A 23,323-nucleotide genomic window follows, 5' to 3' on the forward strand; every position below is an offset into this window, starting at 1 on the left:
GAAATGTGCTCCTCTTATTATTGCTCTAAAAAAAACCTACAAAATTGATCATCACAACAAGTCCTGTCACCTCTTTCAAGGATCGTGATGTTACTATTGACATTAAGCTTACTTTTGCGGATCATATAAGCACAATATCTTATACTGCTATGAGGAAACTAGAACTCCTTTATCTCTTCACTGACATAAAAAATCCTAATTTCTTAAGCTTGTCCTATGTCATATGTTGCTCCCACTATTGAGTACGGTTCTCCTATCTGGTTTATGGCCTGCCCTACTCGTCTGAAAAAATTTAATTATGTAATTAATATCTTTTTAGTTATTGTATCGTATTGAGTACCTCACCTCCGAACACTTTCGAAAAAGGACGTTTTAACATTTCTCAATTTCAAATCTCCCCTAGTTAGAAACAATTTCTGATCTAATATTTTTGCATAAAATTGTAAATGGCCATATATCGTGTGAACATTTATTAAGTCAGATCAATTTTCGTGTACCCGCTAGAACAACACGGTCTAGTGATCTCTTCTACACTCAAGCTCTGAGAGAATAATATTGTCCAGAGGTTCCTTCTTAACCGAATTGTTATCACGTATAATCAGCTACCAGAAACTGTAGACGTTTTTTTTTCAAATGAGCATACCTTCATATCATCTATAAATGAACTATCTTTGTAATGTTGCCATTGTACAGCACTATGTTGATTTCAAATTATTCTATTGTTATATTACACAAGTGTTTAAAATGTTTCAGTGTAAAATTGGCTGTATCTGAAACCTATTATAAATAAATAAATATCTGAACTTAGACTATATCTTTTTCCATACACTATGCATGTCTAGGGTTACGTCTGTAAATATCGATATAGCTTTTGCCAAGTGAATTTTTAATAAATCAGTTTGGACAGTTTCGGTCACTTAAAGTTTTATACATGTACGTGTGAATCTAAGTGTAACTAAAATGGAAATCCAAACTTTTCAAACTTTTGACATGTGTGAGACCTTTCAACTCTATGCATTTTCAACTATATGTGCTGCAAAGTCTGACTTCTTAGTAATTACGTTTTCACAATTTTGGCACATTTGTGAGACTGTTCACCTGTATATGTGACTTGTTTACCAGAAGAGTTTTTCCCGGAATACCTTTCGATACTCTTGGCAATAATGTTGTTTTAGCTGCATGTAGGAATAGAGATGCAAGAGCTCGGAAAAAAAAACGGCTTTTTGGGAAAGAACTCGTTTTCTTCTGCTTCGCTTTTTTGCTTGGGACATTTTTGGGCTTTTCTCAAAATTTTGCTTTAAATTAATAAAACATACTTTGGTTCGCTTCTCTGCAGCACAAGAACCCATTTGATGAGTGGTTGATGTAGATAATAATATAGAACCTCTAAGGTAAACCATGAATTTCAAAAAGATTTTTTAAAAATTCTTAACATATTTACGTTATGAATTCTAAAGGATTAACAAATATATATATAATATTTTAACTTCTTACACACAAAAAAAGGTACTTTTTTTTAAAAAAAGATACACAAATAACTATCTAAATTGCATGTAGTATTATTACTTCAAAATATCACCCACCCTCGTTTTCAAACAAAAAATAAAACATGAGAGAAATACATTTATATGACAATCTTAAAAGCTGCACATCAAGACCTTAGTTTCGGGTGGTCCTGTATATTCTTGAATTTTTTACGTTTTAAATTTCATATACATATGAATATTCGAACAATTTTTTCATTCATTGATCACATACGTAATAATGTTACCATCTCTCAGGTGCTTGGAATCTACAAAATCGGTAAAATTCTGAATTCTATAGGTATAATTCAGTTACTGTTCCTTAAGCTTGTTCAGAATCGGAAAAGTACCAAATTTTCTGTTAATGGATCATATGCGTAACAGACTGTTCGTCTGATCGTGCGGTTTCCTAGACTTATAACCACCATCACGGTTTACCCAGCCCTGAAGGTTTCTGAACTTTTAACGACAGGAAGTCAACATATACGAAACTTAAAAAAAAATCCTATGGAATACATTTAAGAAGAGTGGAAAGAATCAATCACTTTTCCAATTCACAAGAAAGGCGACAAAACTGAATATAATAATTATCGAGGCATTTCTCTTAACATTCTATTAACAAGATTGATTCCATATGCAGATGTAATTATTGGAGATTATCAGTGTGGATTTAGGAAAATCGATCAACTATCGACCAGATATTTACTATTCGATAAATGCTCGAAAAGAAATGGGAATATATTACCCAGTACATCAGCTGTTTATTGGTTTCAAAAAGGCTTTCGACTCCGATAAGATGGAAATATTGTACAACATTGTTACAGAATTCGGAATACCGAAAAATCTAGTTAGATTAATTAAAATGTGTTTAAATGAATCCCAAAGTAAAGTCCGAGCAGAAAAATTCTTGTCCATGAGCTTCCACGTCGAGAATGGCCTGAAACAAGAAGATGCGTTATTGCCATTATTGTTCAGCTTTGTTCCGGAGTACGCTATAAGGAAAATTAAAGATAGCAACCAGTGCCTAGAGCTGAATTGTATACACCAGGTTACGGCGTATGCTGATGGTGTAAAATTGGGATGATAGTAGAACAATAGAAAGAAATGCAGTCCTTATTAAACGCTTAGGTTTAGAAATAAACGCAGAGAAAAACTAAATACATGGAAGTTCACTGGGATCGTAATATGGCAAATTATGGATGCGTTAAAATATCAAATAATAGTTTCGACAAAGTGGGTACTTTCAAACATCTGGGATCAATATCACCAGACCAAAATCATATCCACAAAGGAATTGAATGTCGACTAAAATCAGGAAATTCGTGTTATTATTCAGTTCAAAGTATTTTGTCGTCGCGAATTCTGTCGAGGAATTTAAAGCTCAAAATTATAAAACGATAATCATGCCTGTTGTGTGTTATGGTTATAAAACATGGTTGCTTGAGGGAAGAACGCAGACTGAAAGTATTTGAAAATAAAATCCTGAGAAGAATATTCGGATCCAAGAGGAACGGGAATGATTGAAATTTCATAACGAAGAACTGCATAATTTATACGGTTTATCAAACATCGTTACGGTCATCAAGTATAGGAGGCTCAGGTGGGCAGGTCATGCAGTCAGAATGGAAGAAGGCAGGAACGCTTTTCAAAGTTTTAACTGGAAATCCAATCGGAAAACGTCCATTAGCCGCAGATGGGAGGATACTATTAAAATGGATCTCGCAGAAATAGGAATACAAAGTAAAAACTGTATCCAGTTGCCTAAGGATTGAAGTCAGTGGACAGCTTTTGTGAACGGGGCAATGGACCTTCGGATTCCATAGGCCATAGAGAGAGAGAGAGAATATATTTAAGTTAAGCACAACTGCACAACAACCATGAGTGAGTGGTTAGCTTTTGCGCTTCTATCGAGAAGTCCGGGATTCAACCCTGCATTCGACAATTTTGACAAAAGTTTTTGTTGATTGTATCTGTGAATGTAGAGATAATGCGTGTACTGTGAGTTCTGGCCAACTTCCTTTCTTATCATTTTTAAATTGTTGTTATTACTAATTACTAGCAGTGACGGATTTGCGAAGAAGGGTAGGGTGGGGATGTTTTACAGGTGAAGTTTGTACCCCGAAATTACAGAATTTCTAAAACAAATGAAATATTTGTTATGCCTTTACTCATAAACTTTAAGCTCTTTTCAAATAAAAATTAGGTATTTTTAGAAAAAGTAAATATTAATAAGAAAAAACCCTCCCAAAATACTTTTCCCCACTGATTGTCAGTATTAAATGGTCTTCAAGTTTGTATCCGGAAACTTATTGCTGAATATACAAACAAAACGAAATATTAGTTATGCTTGTACTCGTAAACTCCCTAATAAAAATTAGGAATTTTTAGAAAAAAAAAAACATTAAGGAGAGAAACACCTCTCAAAATACTTGTCTAAATCCGGTACTGATTATTTGTATAAAATGGTATTCAAGTTTGTATCCGGAAGATTATTTCTAAATCATTGCACAGCTACAGTATAACAAGAATGTGGAAGTACACTTTGACAGATATACTGACAAACGTACGCTCTGACGGATACATTGAAAAACTAAATTTAACTTATGTGCTAGAAGCTGGAGTAGGCCTATTAATCTCTAGGAAATGAAACACAGATGACTAAAAAGAAATGACGTACAAAAGAAAAAATGTCGATAACTCAGAAGTTAAAATAAAATTAAATATCTTCTACAGCTGCCGTCAAATACTACGTACTTTATGTTTACTTTTATTTATAAAATATGTGTTCCATCTATCATGATGCTCAATTCCAGAGCGAAATATAGCATTCAGGTCATGAAATCTTATTTAATTTTAGAGTATACCATAAGAAAGCTATTTAAATAGAAAATCATGAAAATGAAAAAGATCCAAAATTTCCAAATTTATCGTGTTTTTCCCAAAAAAAAGCCGGCTTTTTATGTGCAAAAAACCATCGATTCAAAAAAGCCGGCTTTTTTGCATCTCTATGTAGGAATATATGTTTTACCGAATATTTTCTAATAACTCCCTTTTGACACTATTTGCGCCCGTGAGCTCGTCACTTCTATGTGTCAATATGTGTCTTGTCGAACTATAACTATCAGTAAATCCTTTTCCATACTCTTGGGACATTTTGACTTTTTTCACCTGTATGTATTAACATGTGTTGCCAAATTTGAACTTTGAATAAATTTCTTTCCACATTTTTGGCACCTGTGGTGTTTCTCATGTGTATGTATTAACATGTGTTATACCAAGTTTTCACGACGAGTAAGTCCGTCTCCTCATTCGTGGAAAGTTTAGATTTTTTCACCTGTATGTATTAGCCTCTGTGTTTTCAAATTTGAACTTGGAGTAAATTTTTCCCATGTCCTTGGCAGCTATGGGCTTTTTTCTGGTATGTAATAACATGTGTGCGGCCAAACATTAACTATAAGTAAACCTCTTTCCACACTGTGGGCACGTGTGAGATCTTCACCTATATATATTAACATGTGTTTTCAAAATTTAAACTATGTGGAAATCCCTTTCAACATTCTTGTCCCCTGTGGTGGTTTTCATTCGTATGTATTAACATGTGTGCTGCGAGATTTGAACTCTGAGCAAATCCCTTCCCATATTCCTGCCATCTGTGGGACTTTTCACCTGTATGTATTAACACGTGTATTGCAAAATTGAACTACCAGTAAACGTCTTTCCACACTGTTGGCACATATAGTGATTTGCGTCTGTATGTATTAAGACGTGTCTTGCCATATATCCACGTATAGTAAAACTCTTTCCGCTTTCGTTGCACGTGTAGCTTTTTCATCCTTATTTATTAACTTGCGACTTGGTAAACTTGAACTAAGAGTAATTCTCTTTTCACATTGTTGGCACCTGTGATGTTTTTGCCCTGTATGTATCAAAAGGTGTCTTATCACATTTCCACGTTCAGTAAATGCCCTTCCACATTCTTGGCACATGTAGGATTTTTACCTCTATGTGTGGTGTGTTTTGCCAGATCTGAAATCTTAGTAAATCCCTTTCCAAATTCTAGGCATCTCTGTGAGTTTTCACCGGTATGTATTATCATGTGTTTTGTCAAACTTGAACTCTGAGTAAACCTCTTTCCACACTCTTGGCAACTGTGAGATATTTTACCCGTATGTATTAACATGTGTCGCCAAATTTCCACATCCAGTAAATCCCTTTCCGCATTCTTGGCTCGTGCGAGATTTTTCATTCCAATGTATTTACATGTGTGCTGCCTAGTGATGGTATTTTTACCGGTAAATACTTTTTGGGTATTTACTCTGGATAAATACCCAAGTATTACCCAAATAGGGTAAATATAACGGTTTTTTCCTTTTCAATCATATATGTGATACTTCGATATAATTCTAATAGATCTAGAAATGATTCTAGTCGTTTTTTATACATATTTGGAACATATTTAAGATATAACTTAGGTATTCTGTTACTAATTAGCCATTAAATGAAAGCATCAGTTACAAATTAGCCATTAAATGAAAGCAAATCAACTAGGAACTTTCGATACTTTTTAATGTAGTAAATTATAGTTCTTTTTAGAGTTAATTACAAAGGATCATAAGAGCGGTAGTATAAATTAAGAAAGATCCTGGGTTTTAGGATCGTGCTGTCCAAATCATAAAACATTCAACCTAGAATGACAGCATTAATATGCAACATAAACATAACACAGCGTAATTATAAATGTATTCAGTCATTCGCCATGAAGACGAATTTCGAGAGAAAGCGATAGTAAGCTTCCTTTCTACTTCAGAATACACCTGGCCAACGTCGTAATGAGACCTAGTTAACTATATCGGCACTATTTTAATTAATCAGTTATGCGTACTTGTAATATACGACTTATTGTACTTACATAATTACAACCATTCCTACACTATAAAATAAAATGTAACGACGAGTAAAATTCGCAATTACACAAAGTGACTTGACACAAGTACACTTTGACCGTAAGTTAATTCAGCTAGGTAAGATAAGTCTCGGAACTGATTATTTACTTGCCCTACAGACCACGGATGGGTCTTCGCGGATTATGAAGCGCGATAGACTGTGCGGAAAGATCCAGCTCACGTATGGTTCTGAATCGTACTGGTCTTCGAATGAACCGAAACAAGTCGTTATAAACCATCTCAATCGCAACAAGTCGTTATAAACCATCTCAATTCTCTTTCATATTACAAACCGTAACTTTGTCCCAACTACGTTATAGCCCTGTATCCAATTCCAGTTTGGCCAAAGTATTATTTTTGATATTTCTAAACTCGGTCACCGCTTTCTATCCATCTTATAATGAGGACGCTTAGATATATTTCCGTTGAAGAACATATTTCTTCTGTTTCTTTTGACTGTGACGTCACTCAAAGACTGTTAGATTTTCTGTGCAGTGGCTATTAATAGTTTTGCGAAAAATTCTCTTCCGTGTTAAGGACAGTTATTGTGTTTGCTTTATATTCTTTTTATTGTTCACTAAAGATTTTAATGCCTCTTTATAATGTTTTAAATTAAAAAAAGGAAAATAATTGTATTGTATTTATTTTCATCCTTATTCATAGAAATTGTTCACAATGTGAACGTATGAGTTGGACACGTCAAAAGAACACTGAATGTGTACATATGTATAGATTTAAATCTACATGCAATATTAAAATAGTGTAAAAAAAAGGTACAATTTTTCATTATTCTAATTTACATACATCGATATAAAACACATAACAGTTAAGAAAACCTTACATTATAGATATACAAAATATATATACTTTAAACACTATTTACTACAGGCAAGATATTCTTCTACAGAATAGAAACCGTGCTCGAGTAGGTAGTACTTGACTGCTTTATTGAAACCAGATGTTTTGTTTTTTAAAGTGGAAGGAAGCTTGTTATAAATATTCACTGCCATAGGGAATGTACTATTCTTATGTACTTTTAAACGTGAGGACTCTACATGAAGGTCAGACGCTTGTCTTGTATTATGCATATGAATATCTGAGTTCAACCGGAAGCTGCTTGTATCTATCTGTAGATCTTTTCTTACAAATTTTAGAAGTTCATATATATATATAAACATGGAAGAGGTAAGATTTCAAGAAATTTAAATAGAGGTTTACAGGAAGTTCGAGGTTTACTTCCGGTCATAAACCTTAAAGCTCTCTTTTGTAAAACGAATATGGAATTTAGCAGTGCAGTAGATCCCCAGAATATAATACCACATTTCAATTTAGAATGAAAAAGTCTAAAATAGGTTGTGAGCAGAACATGTTGACTGACACTATTTCGTAAAAGCTTTAACATGTAACAGGTTTGAGCCAATTTACTAGATAATTTTTGAATGTGAATTTTCCAATCTAATGTATCTGACACCCAAAGACCAAGAAATTTGATATCCGAGACGTAATTCAACGTTTTGCCGTTAATTGTTACACAAGGGCGTTTCTTTATCTCGTTTTTTGCTACGTGAAAGCACATGCACGAAGACTTTGTTGTGTTTAGTATTAGTTTGTTTCTATCCATCCAGTCACAGACCGCAGACATGGCGGAATCTACTGCATTACATAACTCAACGTAAGTTTCTCCAGTTACTAATATATTTGTATTGTCAGCATACAGAACAATTTTAGCAGAATCTAAACATTGTAGCAAATCATTTATATATATTAAAAATAGAATAGGGCCTAAGATGGAACCTTGAGGAACTCCAAATTTTAACTCTTTGGTATCTGAATAACATTTGCTTACTCCCTGAGTGTCTCGAGTTTGACAGTTAATTTCAACAATTTGCCTTCTGTTGGATATATACGATTTAAACCACTCATAAGCATTTCCCCTAATACCATAATCTTGCAATTTTTTAAGTAAAATTTGATGATCAATTGTATCGAAAGCTCTGCTAAGATCAAGAAATATGCCGGTTGTATATTTCTTAGCGTTTATTGAATTTAAAGCAGAATAGAGAAAGGAGTAAAGAGCAGTTTCAGTAGACTTATTTGATCTTATTTGGCTTATTTTTGAGCAGGAGATATTAAGTTAAAATTATTTAGAAAGCTAACTAGTCTTTATACATAAGTTTTTCAAAAAGTTTAGAGAAGGTAGACAGACATGATATTGGTCTATAGTTCGATGAAAGATCCTTCTTGCCACTTTTATATAAGGGCTTAACAACTGCTAGCTTCAATGCCTCAGGAAAAATGCCACTACTAAATGAGTTATTTACTATGAAGCATAAGATATCAGCAATTTCATAAGAGCATTGCTTTAGAATTTTATCAGGAACTTCATCATATCCTGAAGAACTCTTATTTGTCATTTTCAGTGTAGTATTTAAGATTTCCTGATTATTTACTGGTTGCAAGAACAATGATTTTTCGAAAATATCGTTATGTCTACTAACGTATTGTTTGCTAGATAGTTTATTTTACACCAATATGTATTAACATTTGACTTGCCAAGCTTGAACCTTTACTAAACCTCTAGCGAAACTGTTGGCATGTGCCGGATTTTGCACCTGTACGAATTCAAAGGTGTCTTGCCCAATTTCCACGTTGAGAAAATCACTTAGCACATCCTTGGCACGTGGGAGGTTTTTCATTCTTATATATTAACATATGTGCTGCCAAATTCCCACGCCCAGTAAATCCCTCTCCGCACTCTTGTCACGTGTCGAAGTTTCCGCCCGTTCGTATTAACATGTGTGTTGCCAAGTTTCTACCTTGAGAAAACTCCTTTCCACATTCTTGGTACGTGTGGGATATTTCATCCTATGCGTTAACATGTCTCGCCAAATTTCGCGCCCAGTAAATCCCTGTCCGCTTTCGAGGCACCATTGGGTTTTTCACCCATATGCATTAACATATGTGTTGCCAAATTTATATGTCCAGTTAATCACTTTCCGCATTTTTGACACCTGTGGTATTTTTAGCCGTATGTATTAACATGTGTCCTGCCAAACTCCCAAGTTGAAAAAATCCCTTTCCACATTCTTGGCACGTGTGGTGTTTTTCACCCGTATGTATTAATATGTGTGTTGCCAAATATCGACGTCTAGTAAATCCCTTTCCGCAATCTTGGCACGTGTGGGGTTTTTCACCCGTATGTATAAACATGTGGGTTGCCAAAGTTCCACGGTGAGTAAATCTCTTTCCGCATTCTTGGCACCTGTGGTTCTTTTCATTCGTATGTATTAACATGTGTCCTGCCAAATTTCCACGTTGAGAAAATTCCTTTCCACATTTTTGGCATGTGTGGGGTTTTTCACCCGTATGTATCAATACGTGTTTTGCCAAATTTCCACGTCTAGTAAATCGCTTTCCGCATTCTTGGCACGTGTGGGGTTTTTCACCCGTATGTATTAACATATGTGTTGCCAAATATCCACGGTTATTAAATCCCTTTCCACATTTTTGACACTTGTATGGTTTTTCACCCGTATGTATTAACATGTGTGTTGCCAAATTTCCACGTTGAGCAAATCCCCTTCCACATTCATGGCACGTGTGGGGTTTTTCACCCGTATGTATTAACATGTGTGTTGCCAAATTTCCACGCGTAGTAAATCCCTTTCCGCATTCGTGGCACATGTGGGGTTTCTCACCCATATGTATTAACATGTGTACTGCCAAACTTCCACGTTGAGAAAACCCCTTTCCACATTCTTGGCACGTGTGGGGTTTTTCACCCGAATGTGTTAACATATGTGTCGTCAAATCTCCACGTTTAGAAAATCCCTTTCCACACTCTCGGCATCTATGCGGTTTTTCACTCGTATGTATTAACATGTGTCTTGCCAACTTTCCACGATGAGTAAATCTGCTTCCACACTCTTCACACGTGTGAGTTCTCTTACGAGTATGTATTACCATGTGTACAGCCGAATTTGAACGATTAATACATTCCTTTTTGCAGTCTTGGAACGTGCAAGAATTCTCTGTTGTATGTATTAACACTTGTGTTGGCAAAAGTGATCGAGAGATTCTTTTGTAAACTTCCTTGTTAGTACGAGGTACCTTACTAAAATGAGAAATATTTTCTATTCGTGTAATGAACGTATGTGCTCTTCTGGAAGGAGTATGTTTACGGAATCTGCAACGAAATAGAAATATATATAATATGAAACACCACAAAAATACAAGCGTTGGTATATAAAGTACACCACTAATAGGAAGATATTTATTTTGTATTATACTTCTTTTGCGTCTAAAATATGACTGTTTCCCAAGTAGTGATGTGTAATATTCCGGAAATTTTTGTACAATCACAAAGAAAATTGAATTCTATTAGTATATTATGATTTCATAGGATAATTGGTTTCTTATCACCGTTAATTATTACTGTTATGTCCAGATGATTTTTCAAAATTTATATTCTGAACGGCATTATGTTATATTTAGAGAATACCCATAAATGTATATTTACTTACAATATGTTCTATGCAAGTAAATATGTGGAAAAAATGGTATAGTACTTCCACATACTTTTACACCGCTAAACAGATTAAATTTATATGTAAGTGGATTTTCTAAACTTGATTCTAATATTGTTATTATAAAATATTAAATTTTTATATGTTATAAACAAATTAGGTTGCGTAACTGTCAGAAGATACATGTTTCAGCATGTCTCAGAAAACACACTTGCGCATACATTACTAATAAAAGTCCAATTGAGCAAAGCAATATATATATTTTAAGGTTATATATTTGTGCATAATCTTAAAATATATACATAAATATATGATCTTAAAATATATATATATATATACTGCTTTGGTCAGTTGGCGTCTCATTAGTAATCTTGAATTTTCCAAAGCTAGAATGAATAATTTACAAGTTGCGCATACATTCTTATGTTCACAATATTTGCAAGATACTGACCAAGTGTTATAATTTAGCACATAACATTGAAACACACGACCTTTCTTCCTACCTATTTCTTGAAATTTCATGCGTTATTTCACATGTAAGAGAAGTCGAGCCAGAGAGAGGAGACACCGACATCTATTACTAACGATGTTTCGGGGTGTATTAATTGTACTTCATCTCTGTTTCTACATAATTTATACATTACTTCACAAACTTGTTCCTTTTCATCATTTCTAAATTAGTACTTTGCTCCTCTTCAGTGCAAATAGAAATGGTACTTAAAATATCATATTAGGTATTTAAAGTACTGTCAATTTTTTTTTAAATCTCCTAATTATTTAAAACCTAGAATAATAATAAATGAAAATAAAGTAATTAGACACATGGTTCTTCTAATTTGGAAGATAAAGTAAAGAAAATAAATTCCTTCCCGGGAATTTATATGCCAAGGAAAAAACAGGGAATATTCACTTTTTATATTTTCCTTCCCAGCGGGAATATTCCCACTGCCCATTACTATTCCCAAGCACTCGTACATATTTCGTGATGAACTGAAATCTCATACTATGGAACTATTACATGATATGTCGTAGAAATATGGAATTTACAACAATCGTGTGTTTTCCGTAGCACTTATATTCTCCACGGACGAGAATCCATTGTGTTTACAGTTAAAAACTAGAAATCAGATTAACTCAAGTACGCACCAAGGTGCATATGTTACAGTATGGAGTGAACATGATTTTATAGGTGAAAATGGACGTAGGAAGTCAATATATTTATAAATAACATTTTTAATTTAAGTGACAGAAACTTTAGTCAGTGCGAGTACTTGTTGCAATTACAACTACCAGAGACAGTTACTATAATCACAAGGGAACAAAGGAAGGCTATAACAACTTTTAAAATTTTAAAGTGTAACATAAACTGCTGGTATTTTTGTATCTTCGGATTGTTTTCATATATTTGATTTTACTATTCTCTGACTGTTCTAATATATTAAAATTTTAATCCACATTACGATCTTCAGGGCCACTGAAATATATCTACGTGGTTAAATGTGATACAATTGTAGGTGCTTTCTCGAAATAAAACCTTTTGAGAAACATCGAGTTTCCAATTCCTCATAACTTTTCACCTATTTATAAGAAATGTAATTATGAATATAAAATTCGGCGCTAGAATAATGAGCAAATATAGTGCCCCGTTCGTCTCCTTTGTGTTATTACTGTTACAAGCATTTCGAATTTCATAGGTTTTTAAGCTGTAACGTCTTCATCTTGCACACCGGAAAACAAATCTGCTATTCTACAATCCGGTTAGCACCTAGAATTTAAATTTGTAATATACTCATGACGACATTGAACGAAAACAAAATTCTATACTTGGTTTTCAATACTACTATCGCAGGGTATGTCAAACAACGTCTCTCGGGTATTATTTGCATTGCGAAGAAGTTCAGTGTTTATTGATTATTACTTTAAAGTTTAAAGAACGTGTCAAGATAAATGACCCACTGTTTATTTAAAAAATGAAAGAAAAGTGTTATAATTTACATTATAAAGGGAAGGTGGCTGAACTTTTTTAAATGGATTTTATAATATATTGGTTGTCTACCTTCACCTTAGTTTTTATCATCTTCCTTTCATTAAAATGTGTATGATAAGAAGAACAGAATTAGAAATGTTCGTCAAAAATTATCATCTCACGAGTCACTCTTCTTAGAGAGAGATAACTTAGTACGCATGCTTATCATTCAAAATTAACTGCGTCGTGCACTAGTGTTTTCTCAATGTCATGAAAATGTTATTGTAATATTAATTCTATAGGAACACATTAAAAATTTCCAACGGATGCTGAAGCCTCGGAGCCTAGGAATGCCCATGTAGTCGGCACCTATGGTGTACGGAATTACCGATGTTCTACACCTTTCATTAGTTTTTGAAAAACACCACTAATATGTTTTGAAATAAAATTAAATATCTAGTTTAACATCCCATGGTGACGCACCGACGCTAAGGTAGACGAAGATGGTGAGAAAAGAATGAAATGGCGGAATTAAAGTAGGATGAAACGGGAAAATCCCGAGAAAACTCACGCACACTGTGTTTATACACCAAAAATGCTCACTTGGCGCAAGCTGGGGTCGAAAAGGGGACGTCGTGCTGCAGAGATGAACGCTTTTCCACTTTTTTTTTAAAAAAAAAGGTCGTTCCAACCGGAATATTGGTCTCCATGGTCATCTCATACATATTCTACTTAATCCAAACACGACAGGGATCCGAACACAGAAAGATGGAGGACAGTTAAAATTCCGACCATGCTCATCAAAAGAGTTCGAAACCCCAGTGGATCGCGCCTCGTGATCCGAAGGCAAACGCCTGAGACCACTTGGCTATTGCCACCGGGAAACACTGAGCAACTGCGGCCATAACATGTTTTAGTTTACTTTTCGCTTATCCGCTTCTTATAGACAAATATTATTCTTCGTATGATTTCCCAAAATCCAATCATGGGCTGTCGTAAGAAAATCAAATGATGACCAAAATAAAATCAGACACTGAAGTTCTTATACCTACTAACAATTCGGAAGGTTGGAGGAAGGTACAAAATGTTACTATACAGTAAAAGCTCTTTATTCGCAGGGTATATGTTCCATAAATATGACGCGAATACAGAAACCGTGAATACGTAATGGTAATTTATATAGGATTATAGGGGATACGTTCCTAGGTGACAAAATAAAAAAAAAAACAAATACATATATAAAAATCAATTTACTGTTATTGAAGTTTTTGACCATATTGACTAATTATTATCTTCAGGCTTAGGCAATGGTTTGAAGAATTTTGTAAGTTTTTCTTGCTTGGCAGTTTTTAAAAGCTGCTTCAATTCAGACTGATATTCAGCAGTGGTATTAGCAATTTGCCTCTTAAAAATAACACTTCCTTCCATAGACAGATCAATTTTCATAAAGAAATCACAAAGCTCATTTGCCATTCTTAAACCTTCACTAAGATTTTTCAAATTAAATGTCATGATTCCAGTGCTTGTTGAACCCCTTCTTCAATGGGCTGTGAATTTAACATTTCCTCCAAGTCGGTTTCAATCAAATCTTTATCTTGCGATTCAAGCAATTCCTGAATGTCACTTGATTCAATCTGTTCGAATCGATCTCGTCCTATTCCATTCGCAATTTCGGCTATGTTTGCAGTCAAAGCTTTAATTTGCACACATTGTTCGTCATTTTCCGCAGTCAGAGCAGGCTATAGTTTTTTCCAGCATGACTTCAATGTGTGTGGCTTCAGTTCTTCCAATACTTCTTTTATGTTTACGATGCATTTTGCTATGTCAAATTTCTTCCAGCATTCCATAACATTCATATCAGGATTACATTCCATATTATACAATACGATTTTCAACGTTAGTCTAATGTAATAGAGCTGGATTATTCCTTGGTCCATGTTGAAGCAAAGCCGTCGTGTTAGGAGGTAAAGGATGCATAGTCTTTTATATTTGGATGCATAGTTACAAGTTCCACAGGATGACCTGGTGCATTGTCCAAAACAAGAACTGCTTTAAAGTCTAAATTCTGTTTTTTTTTTTTAAATAAGTTTCAACTTCAGACACAAAAGAATTCCGGAACCAGTCACAAAAAATAGCGCTTGTAACCCACGCTTTCTTATTAGCACGCCAAAACACTGGCAGGTCGTCCTTGTTTAGATTTTTTAAAGCCCGAGAATTTAACGATCTGTAAAGCATCAGTGGTTCAATGACACAATCTCCAGATGCATTAGAATATAGCAGCAGCGTAACTCTATCCTTTGCTGCCTTAAATCCAGAAGCAGACTTTTCGCTTTTAGAAATGAATGTTTTGTTTGGCATTCTCTTCCAAAACAGTGTAGTTTCGTCTGCATTAAATACTTGCTCAGATTTGTATCCTCCACCAGCTACTAAGTTTGCAAATTCTTCTGGATATCGTTCTGCTGCAGCAGTGTCTGTACATGCAGCTTCTCTAACGATTTTAATATTATGCAATGATTGTCCCACCTTAAATTTATTGAACCAACCTTCCGATGCTTGAAATCCTCTATCTGTACATTCACCACTACAACTACCATCAGGTTCTTTAAAATGAGCGTAAAGACGCTTTACTTTCTCCCGGACCATTGGACCACTCAGGGGCACCTTTTTTTGGTTGCGGTCTTCGATCCATAATGAGAACGCCACTTCCATTTTTTCTATTGCTGGATAACGAACAATTTTCGCTGACAGTGAAGTTGAAGCTAGAGACGACCTTATTTTATCTTCGGATTTCTTTTATCGATAGTACAGTTGATTCGTTGACACTGAATGAGCGTGATATGGGTGCAGACGACTCTCCAATGCGTAAACGATCAAGCATTTCTATTTTCACTTTAAGCGGTAACACAGATTGTTTTCGTGTAGAAACACGTTTCTCATTTTTTTAGTTGACATTACTGTATAAATTAGGAAGACAGTGGTAGAGACGTGTTACTCGATCACTATTTTTGTAACGAATGGAAAGACGAAACAATAAAACACGCAAAGCGGCTCTTACCAAAGAACGAAACGTCTAATAATGTGGCGGCATTTAGAAATATACTTTATTCATTGAGTAATAAGGTTGCTTTCATTCTGTTTGTTTACATTCTCAAAAACACCGATCGCGGCGAAGGCGGCTTATGTCGAAGTCCGAACCAATACAGCGGCGATATCATTTAACAACATACTTTAGGCAAAGTTGTAATAAGTTCTATTTTACATTTTATTTGTTCATTTGATGGCGTTTACAAATGATATTGGATTGGATACCCATTGGAATCCTTTTTATTCTTATGTATGTACGTACTGATTAGATCCGCGAATAAAGAAATCTTTAGCAGCGAATATAGGAATTGGGTCGCATTTTTTTAAATCCGCGAATAGTGAAAACGCGAATGAAGGAAGCGCGAATAAGGAGCTTTTACTGTATAATTGGATAAGGTTTACGGGGTTGAGCGGACACACACAAATGTTGATCGAGTAGAAATATAGAAGGTTTAAAAGTTTATCTGAAAGAAAATATATGTCAGATGCAGGATATTTTCCCATTCTCTTTGTCAAATTCTGACAACATAAGAAAAATGAAATATTTTTCAACGTCCCATGATTATGCCCGTTAGGCTATGGGAGACAATGATTAAATCAAGTGAATGATGATGGAAGAATTGGTGGGATGAAATTGGGAGGAAACGGAAGTGCCCCGAAAAAAACATGAACATGATGTCCACCACAAATTTACTTGTCCGGGGATCAAACCAAGAACCCCATCCCCACCAGAGGTAAGCGCTTTACTTCTGAGGCACCGTGTCCCCCGAAACAACGTAAGAAAATTAGAAGGAAACATTTTAAGAAGGAATACCTTTCAAAGGTAAAGTCACTGCGCGGATGATCATCTCAATGAGCAGAAGAGACTGATATGCCTCCCTCCTATATGAGCTTAAAACCATTTCCTTCATCCGGATATTATCCTATGTGATGAGAGCGGGTTCCGGATTCGATTCCAACAAGAATAATTGAAAATGTTGGTGTTGACCCCCAAGAGCGCCGATTTCCCTGTAAATTTGGAGGTCCCATCCAGATGCAAAAGGGATATATGAGGATTTTAAAACAAATTGCATTCAAACTATAACAAATATTGTATAATCATAAATACAATGTAAGGGGGCCCACATGAGCTTTAGGGGGCTCGGGCCCCCTCGGCCCCACAGGATCGGCGCCCTTGTAGACCCCGCATATTGAGAACACTTACGAGGTTAGGTGAAATAAAACGAAACGGAATCAGATCTAGAGAGCCTGCATTAAGGCTGTACTAAGGCCATTATAAGGTAAAGGGAAAATCGGTTGCCTTGCTCTCCGACACAAATGCATGAAAATAATTGATATTTTGGCATACTGAATGCTCTCGTTATAACATGTTAATTACTTTACTATTACAAAGGAAATTTGTAGAATAAAATAAATAAATAAAATAAAATGAAAAAGTGTGAATCTTTGGTTTTATCAAATACGACATTCCTTACGGATGATTGCCGTTTACGTATGAAATAGGAAAAACTTAAAAACCAAGACTAGTCAGAATTTTGTATGTTCCGAAAATGAAGCTGGAATTTCTACTCACATACATTCCTTGTCGTTTTTCTTTCAACAGAAGTCCCCACGCACCCATCCTTCCCCGACCCCAGCTATTGCCGAAAAGAAAGGGGAGGAAGGGAAAATGCATGTAGTGACACCTAGCAGTTGAAGGAGCATTATGTCCACTTAGAAAGAGAAAAAGTATTCAAATATCGAAGTTAATCAATGCATAATAGTTCATAAATGACACTTTCTTACGTTTAATAAATGTATTACGACACATTTGAAACAACTAAATTAAAATATAGTGATTTAGGGAGAACAACAGTTAAAATTTCAAATGTCGTGTTTTTTTAAACTTTTATTGATTCACAAAATTACCGTAACTTTCATCATAGATCTAATAAAATATATTAGGCTTTTGAGAAAGGGACCCTGAAGCTACATAGTATAATCCTAGGTCTATAACATATCCAAAAATTATGACAATCTTTCACTTTGTTAATTAACAGGAAGGAATGAGAGCATGCATGTTTTTGCGAACAAATTTTCTGAGAGTAGGAAGACTCTTAAGGAAAAACTACAGCAACGTTTATCAAAATGACACTTTTTTCACAAACGTTACTCATATTTGCCAAGGGCCTATTTTTAAAAAATCGGAACTAGCTTGCGGCATAAAGTACATAAATTTCGCCTAAAGTTACAAGGTCTAAAAAATTCGGAGAGGGGATAGGAACACTCTAAATACGCCCTATTATCTGGGAAGAAACAAACAGACACGCACACAAAAAAATTTTCGTCTTAAATGTCCATGGTTATTTCCCCGTTGCAATAGTTAACGATTTATAAACCCAAACCCAATGTTACCAAGAGAAGAAAGCAGGATTGCTCCGTTCCAAGTTCAAGACGGGATTTTCTCTCATCATCCACTGCATGGCACTTGTTTTCATACTATACTCTACATACTGTATATTTGAGTCTCATTGTAATATGATTATTAACTTACATAATCGAAATAACAGAACAGAAATGAGATTTTACTTATTTTCATTTTCAATTAATTTATTTCGGAATTTGATTTAAATTAACGGTTTTTATTTAAAAATAAGGCAATTTAAATCAGACTTGTTTAAATCAATCCTCCCTGGTTCTGCAAGCTGTCATCCACTTTATGATACACTATGTGATCAAAAGTATGCGGACACCTGGCTGAAAATGACATACAAGTTCGTGGCGCCCTCCATTGGTACTGCTGGAATTCAATATGGTGTTGGCCCACCCTTAGCCTTAATGACAGCTTCCACACTCGCAGGCATACTTTCAATCACGTGCTGGAAGTTTTCTTGGGGAATGGCAGCCCATTCCTCACGGAGTGACGAACTGAGGAGAAGTATCGATGTAGGTCGATGAGGCCTGGCACGAAGTCGGCGTTCCAAAACATCACAAAGGTGTTCTATAGGATTCAAGTCAGAACTCTGTGCAGGCCAGTCCATTACAGGGATGTTATGGTCGTGTTGCCACAGGCCGTGCAATAGGAACACATGCTCGATCGTGTTGGAAGATGCAATCGCCATCCCCGAATTGCTCTTCAACAGTGGGAAGCGGGAAGGAATTTAAACCATCAATGTAGACCTGCGCTGTGAGAGTGCCACGCAAGACAACAAGGGGTGCAAACCCCCTCCAAGAGAAACATGAACACACTATAACACCACCACTTCGGAATTTTACTGTTGGCACTACACATGCTGACAAATGACGTTCGCCGGCATTCGCCATATCCACACACTGCCATCGGATCGCCACATTGTGTACCGTGATTCGTCACTCCACACAACGTTTTTCCACTGTTCAATCGTCCAATGTTTACGCTCTTTACACAAGCGAGACGTCGTTTGGCATTTACCTGCGTGATGTGTGGCTTATGAGCAGCTGCTCGACGTTGAAATCCAAGTTTTCTCACCTCAAGCCTAACTGTCATAGTACTTGGAGTGGATCCTGACGCAGTTTGGAATTCCTGTGTGATGTCCGGATAGATGTCTGCCTATTACACTTTACGACCCTCTTCAACTGCCGGCGGTCTCTGTCAGTCAATAGACGAGGTTGGTCTGTACGCTTTTGTACTTACGTGTCCCTTCACGTTTCCACTTCACTATCACATCAGAAACAGTGGACCTATAGCGATGTTTAGGAGCGTGGAAATTTCGCGTACAGGCTTCTGACACAAGTGACACCCAATCCCCTGACCACATTCGAAGTCCGTGAGTTCCGCGGAGCGCCCTACTCTGCCTTCTCACAATGTCTAATGATTACTGAGGTCGCTGATAATGAGTATCTGGCAGTAGATGGCACCACAATGCACCCAATATGAAAAACGTATGTTTTTGGGGGTGTCCGCATACTTTTGATCGCATAGTGTATTATTGCATTTCATTTTCATTTCTTAAAATAATATCATAATCTAATATAGAGTGTTATTATCTTGGTGCATGCCCAAATAATCGTATAGATCAATATGCTTGCCAACTGATATACTTTGAAAATATTATTGATGCGTAAAACATGCACCAACCGTACAATAATGGTACATATTTCTCTTAAGGCTGAACGAAACTTGCGGGGCTGGTCCCGTAGGGAGCAGGCGCGAAGCGATGATGGGTACAAGCATAAACGAATATGTTTGGACAAAATTTTTGGCATTAACCCAGCATCTCGACACAATTGGACATATAATGAAGTTAAACCTATAAGACTTAGCTACAGTATAAAAATTTGAAACGACAGAAAAAAAACTTACATCCTGATTATACACAATCCAGCTAAATCCTGTCGAGCGGGATATTTGTTATAATGTACATTTTATAGTACCATCTGTGGGCTTTTTTCTATGTACGCTCTTCGTCAGAAGGAAATATACTATAACTTACTACACTTTAATGCTTGTTACTATATCTCCACTTACTATAGCCAGTATATGTATCCTTTAGAGAATTATTGCCTTATTAACTAAAGTTTGTAAACGAATGTGTATTGAAGCTATGAACATTCAATTCTTTTATAGAGTTTATATTTATTTATAATTTTCAGTGCATCACCCCCTTCCAAAGTAAAATTTGTCATAAAAAGTTTTGTATTGATAGGCAGAATAAGTATGAAAGAAAAGCGTGTATTGATATATAAAGCTTTTTCCTCATATGTGTTCCGTCTATCAAAACAAAACTTGCTACACACATTTCTTACTCCCTATTTCGAGATACATTTGGTTTGTGTGCTTTTACCCGGGGCCACTCCAGAGGAGTCCAAAATTGATAAGAAAGAATTGTGGAAGGAATTTTTTCGACATTCAATTTTATCTGTTCAAGTATGTTACACAGCACCTCTGGAAAGCTAGTTTCGTGCTGAAGAAAATGAACTATAAACCATGACTCTGGAATGAAGAGAGTTGATGCAATACCTATTTCACTGCCAGTCTACGATTTTCTTTATAACAAAAGGGTTAATGGGTCTCAGGTACTTACTCCGTTGTCCATTGCACCTACTCTTTTGTGCATGAACATATGTTTGTTATGTTTATCGAATGGACTACGTTTGATGCGGATGTCCGGATGACACATTGATGTCTGTTTCTTGTAAAGACGGGGGTTAGAATCTTAGAGCATCATTAGTTAAGCCGCTATACACTCATCCAAGAATATATATTTTCCACTATGACAGAAAGAAAAAACACGAAAAAATCTATTCATTGAAAATATTTAAAATTGCAATTTTAGGGGCACCAATTTCCAGAATCGTCCGGGAAAGGATTCTCCTATAAGTCTGAGTGTTATCTGCACCCCAAGCTGAGATTCTTGATCTTGAATGTTAATTAAAGGGCCTCTAATGATTTACAAAACCGCCGCCTCTGCATCGATATATTTCTGAGGATTGGCATTTTTTGGTTCTGTTTCACAGAAAGTACTATCCTCGTAATACTTGTAATGTAGAAATTATTTAAAAAATGTTTTCTTCAATTTCTACAATGATATTTAACAAGACAAGTATTTCACTAGTACAAGTATTTAAAAATACATTTCACTGTTACGATGTTAAACAAGTTATCAAGAAGATACTTCCTTTTGTATCAATCCGCTGCGTAAGTTGTGTAACACATACACACACATATATAAATTACTCCAGTTGTGATTTTTCTTAGACCATGATATAATACTACCGATACTAAGAGATGGATTTATTATCAACGTCCATTGGACTAAAGAAAAGTACAACCAATGACAACCTATTCTGCAATCGAGAACGGATTTACCAATGAAGAACGCTGAAACGGACGATTAGCCATTTAGCATATTCGATATAATTCCCAGATACTCTCAATATTACTGCTATGACATATATCATGTGATTTCTAGTACTCTGCACCTATCATCTATAACTCCATCTGCCGATAATCGATTTAACAACGTGAAGGATTCGTAGATTAACTGCTATTGTTGCCATCTGACAACACACCATTATTGCACGTCTTGCAAATAACAACAGAAGTAAAACACTGCACTGCTGAACAAGACTATATTATTCATAAAAATAAATACTTTACATGTTACGTCTCGATCTTCTAACCAAGATCCTCATCAGACATACACTAAATCTGTATACAGTGCAACCAAACTAATACACAAGCCAGAAAAACCTTCCTGCTCCCTCATTGGTCAGGACAAATAGAAAATAACGACGCCCGTTGAAGATAGTTTAAGTCAATCATAGATGCCCAAATATATGATGATTCGACCAATAAGAGAACCTTTCAAAATAATAAGAAAAACAATATGAATCAGCATTAACACACAATCCCCTGCATTTGTGAATAAGCGTTTTCCATTCTGTATTAACACACAAGCCTTTACTCCAGTTCATTAAGTACTTATCTCTTTTTTCTACCCGCCGTGCCTCCTTCCACTTCCTCGGAAACATACTTTCTTCATATTCTAAGATAATAACTTTCTCCTAGTCCACCTTATGTCCTATTGACATGTTTGTATATAGCATTAATTTCTCTACTATATTTACATCACTCTTATGTTGTTTAACTCTTTCGTTCAAAAATTTACCCCTTTCTCCAATATATTTCATATCACAGTCTAGACATTTTATACAGTATATAACACCTTTCTTTTCCTTTTGCTTTCAAACTTTTCCCTTACTTCTCACTAACTCTAAAAACCATCTACTGCCTTTTCTGTACGTTCTCACACCCTGCTTTCTTAGCATCTTTTTAAGAACTTCTGTTTCCTACCCTAACTCAATAATACCATTCCATATTACTTCTTTACCTTCCTCCCATTTTTCATCTTTCGCGAAACCCACAGAAGCTTGTAAAATATCTTTATACCCATTCACATATAACTGCTTTCCAAACTTTTCAATGTTGTCCTCTACATTTTTGTTACTAACGTTGGTAATTTGTGTCATCATAATTCTTATAAAATTAGATTTTGTGCTTTTGTCCACACTAGTTTTCTTATTACAATAAATACCCGCATTGAATTATTTCTGATACCATTGTGTTCTAATTCTCCTGCCTTCTTTAGTCATCCAGATAACAAAGAATACCTTACTTCTTTATCTCAAGCACTAACTCTATGCCTTTTTCCTATTCCTCCAATGATTTTTACAAATTCCAATCACTCTTCTTTAGACTCTTCCCAAATCCCAAAACAGTCACCAACACACCTACACAAATACCTGATCTTCCCTTCTCCA

At 35.4% G+C, this 23,323-nt stretch overlaps 1 protein-coding gene across 3 annotated transcripts in view; it reads right to left on the reverse strand.

Moving 5' to 3' along the window:
- Positions 1 to 7,102: 7,102 nt before the first annotated feature.
- The window catches only part of LOC145676372 (uncharacterized), a 46,423-nt gene continuing 30,202 nt past the window's right edge, over positions 7,103 to 23,323 (reverse strand). For all 3 annotated transcript variants that reach the window (XM_081747224.1, XM_081747223.1, XM_081747225.1), the window contains exon 3: positions 7,103 to 10,652. In XM_081747224.1, the coding sequence (XP_081603350.1) occupies positions 9,452 to 10,652 (1,201 nt within the window). In that variant the 3' untranslated portion in view covers positions 7,103 to 9,451. The remainder of the gene's footprint in view (positions 10,653 to 23,323) is intronic.

Source organism: Thermobia domestica, unplaced genomic scaffold (genome assembly GCF_964235325.1).
Source record: "Thermobia domestica unplaced genomic scaffold, izTheDome1.hap1.1 HAP1_SCAFFOLD_119, whole genome shotgun sequence".
In the NCBI taxonomy this organism is placed as follows: Eukaryota; Metazoa; Arthropoda; class Insecta; order Zygentoma; family Lepismatidae; genus Thermobia; species Thermobia domestica.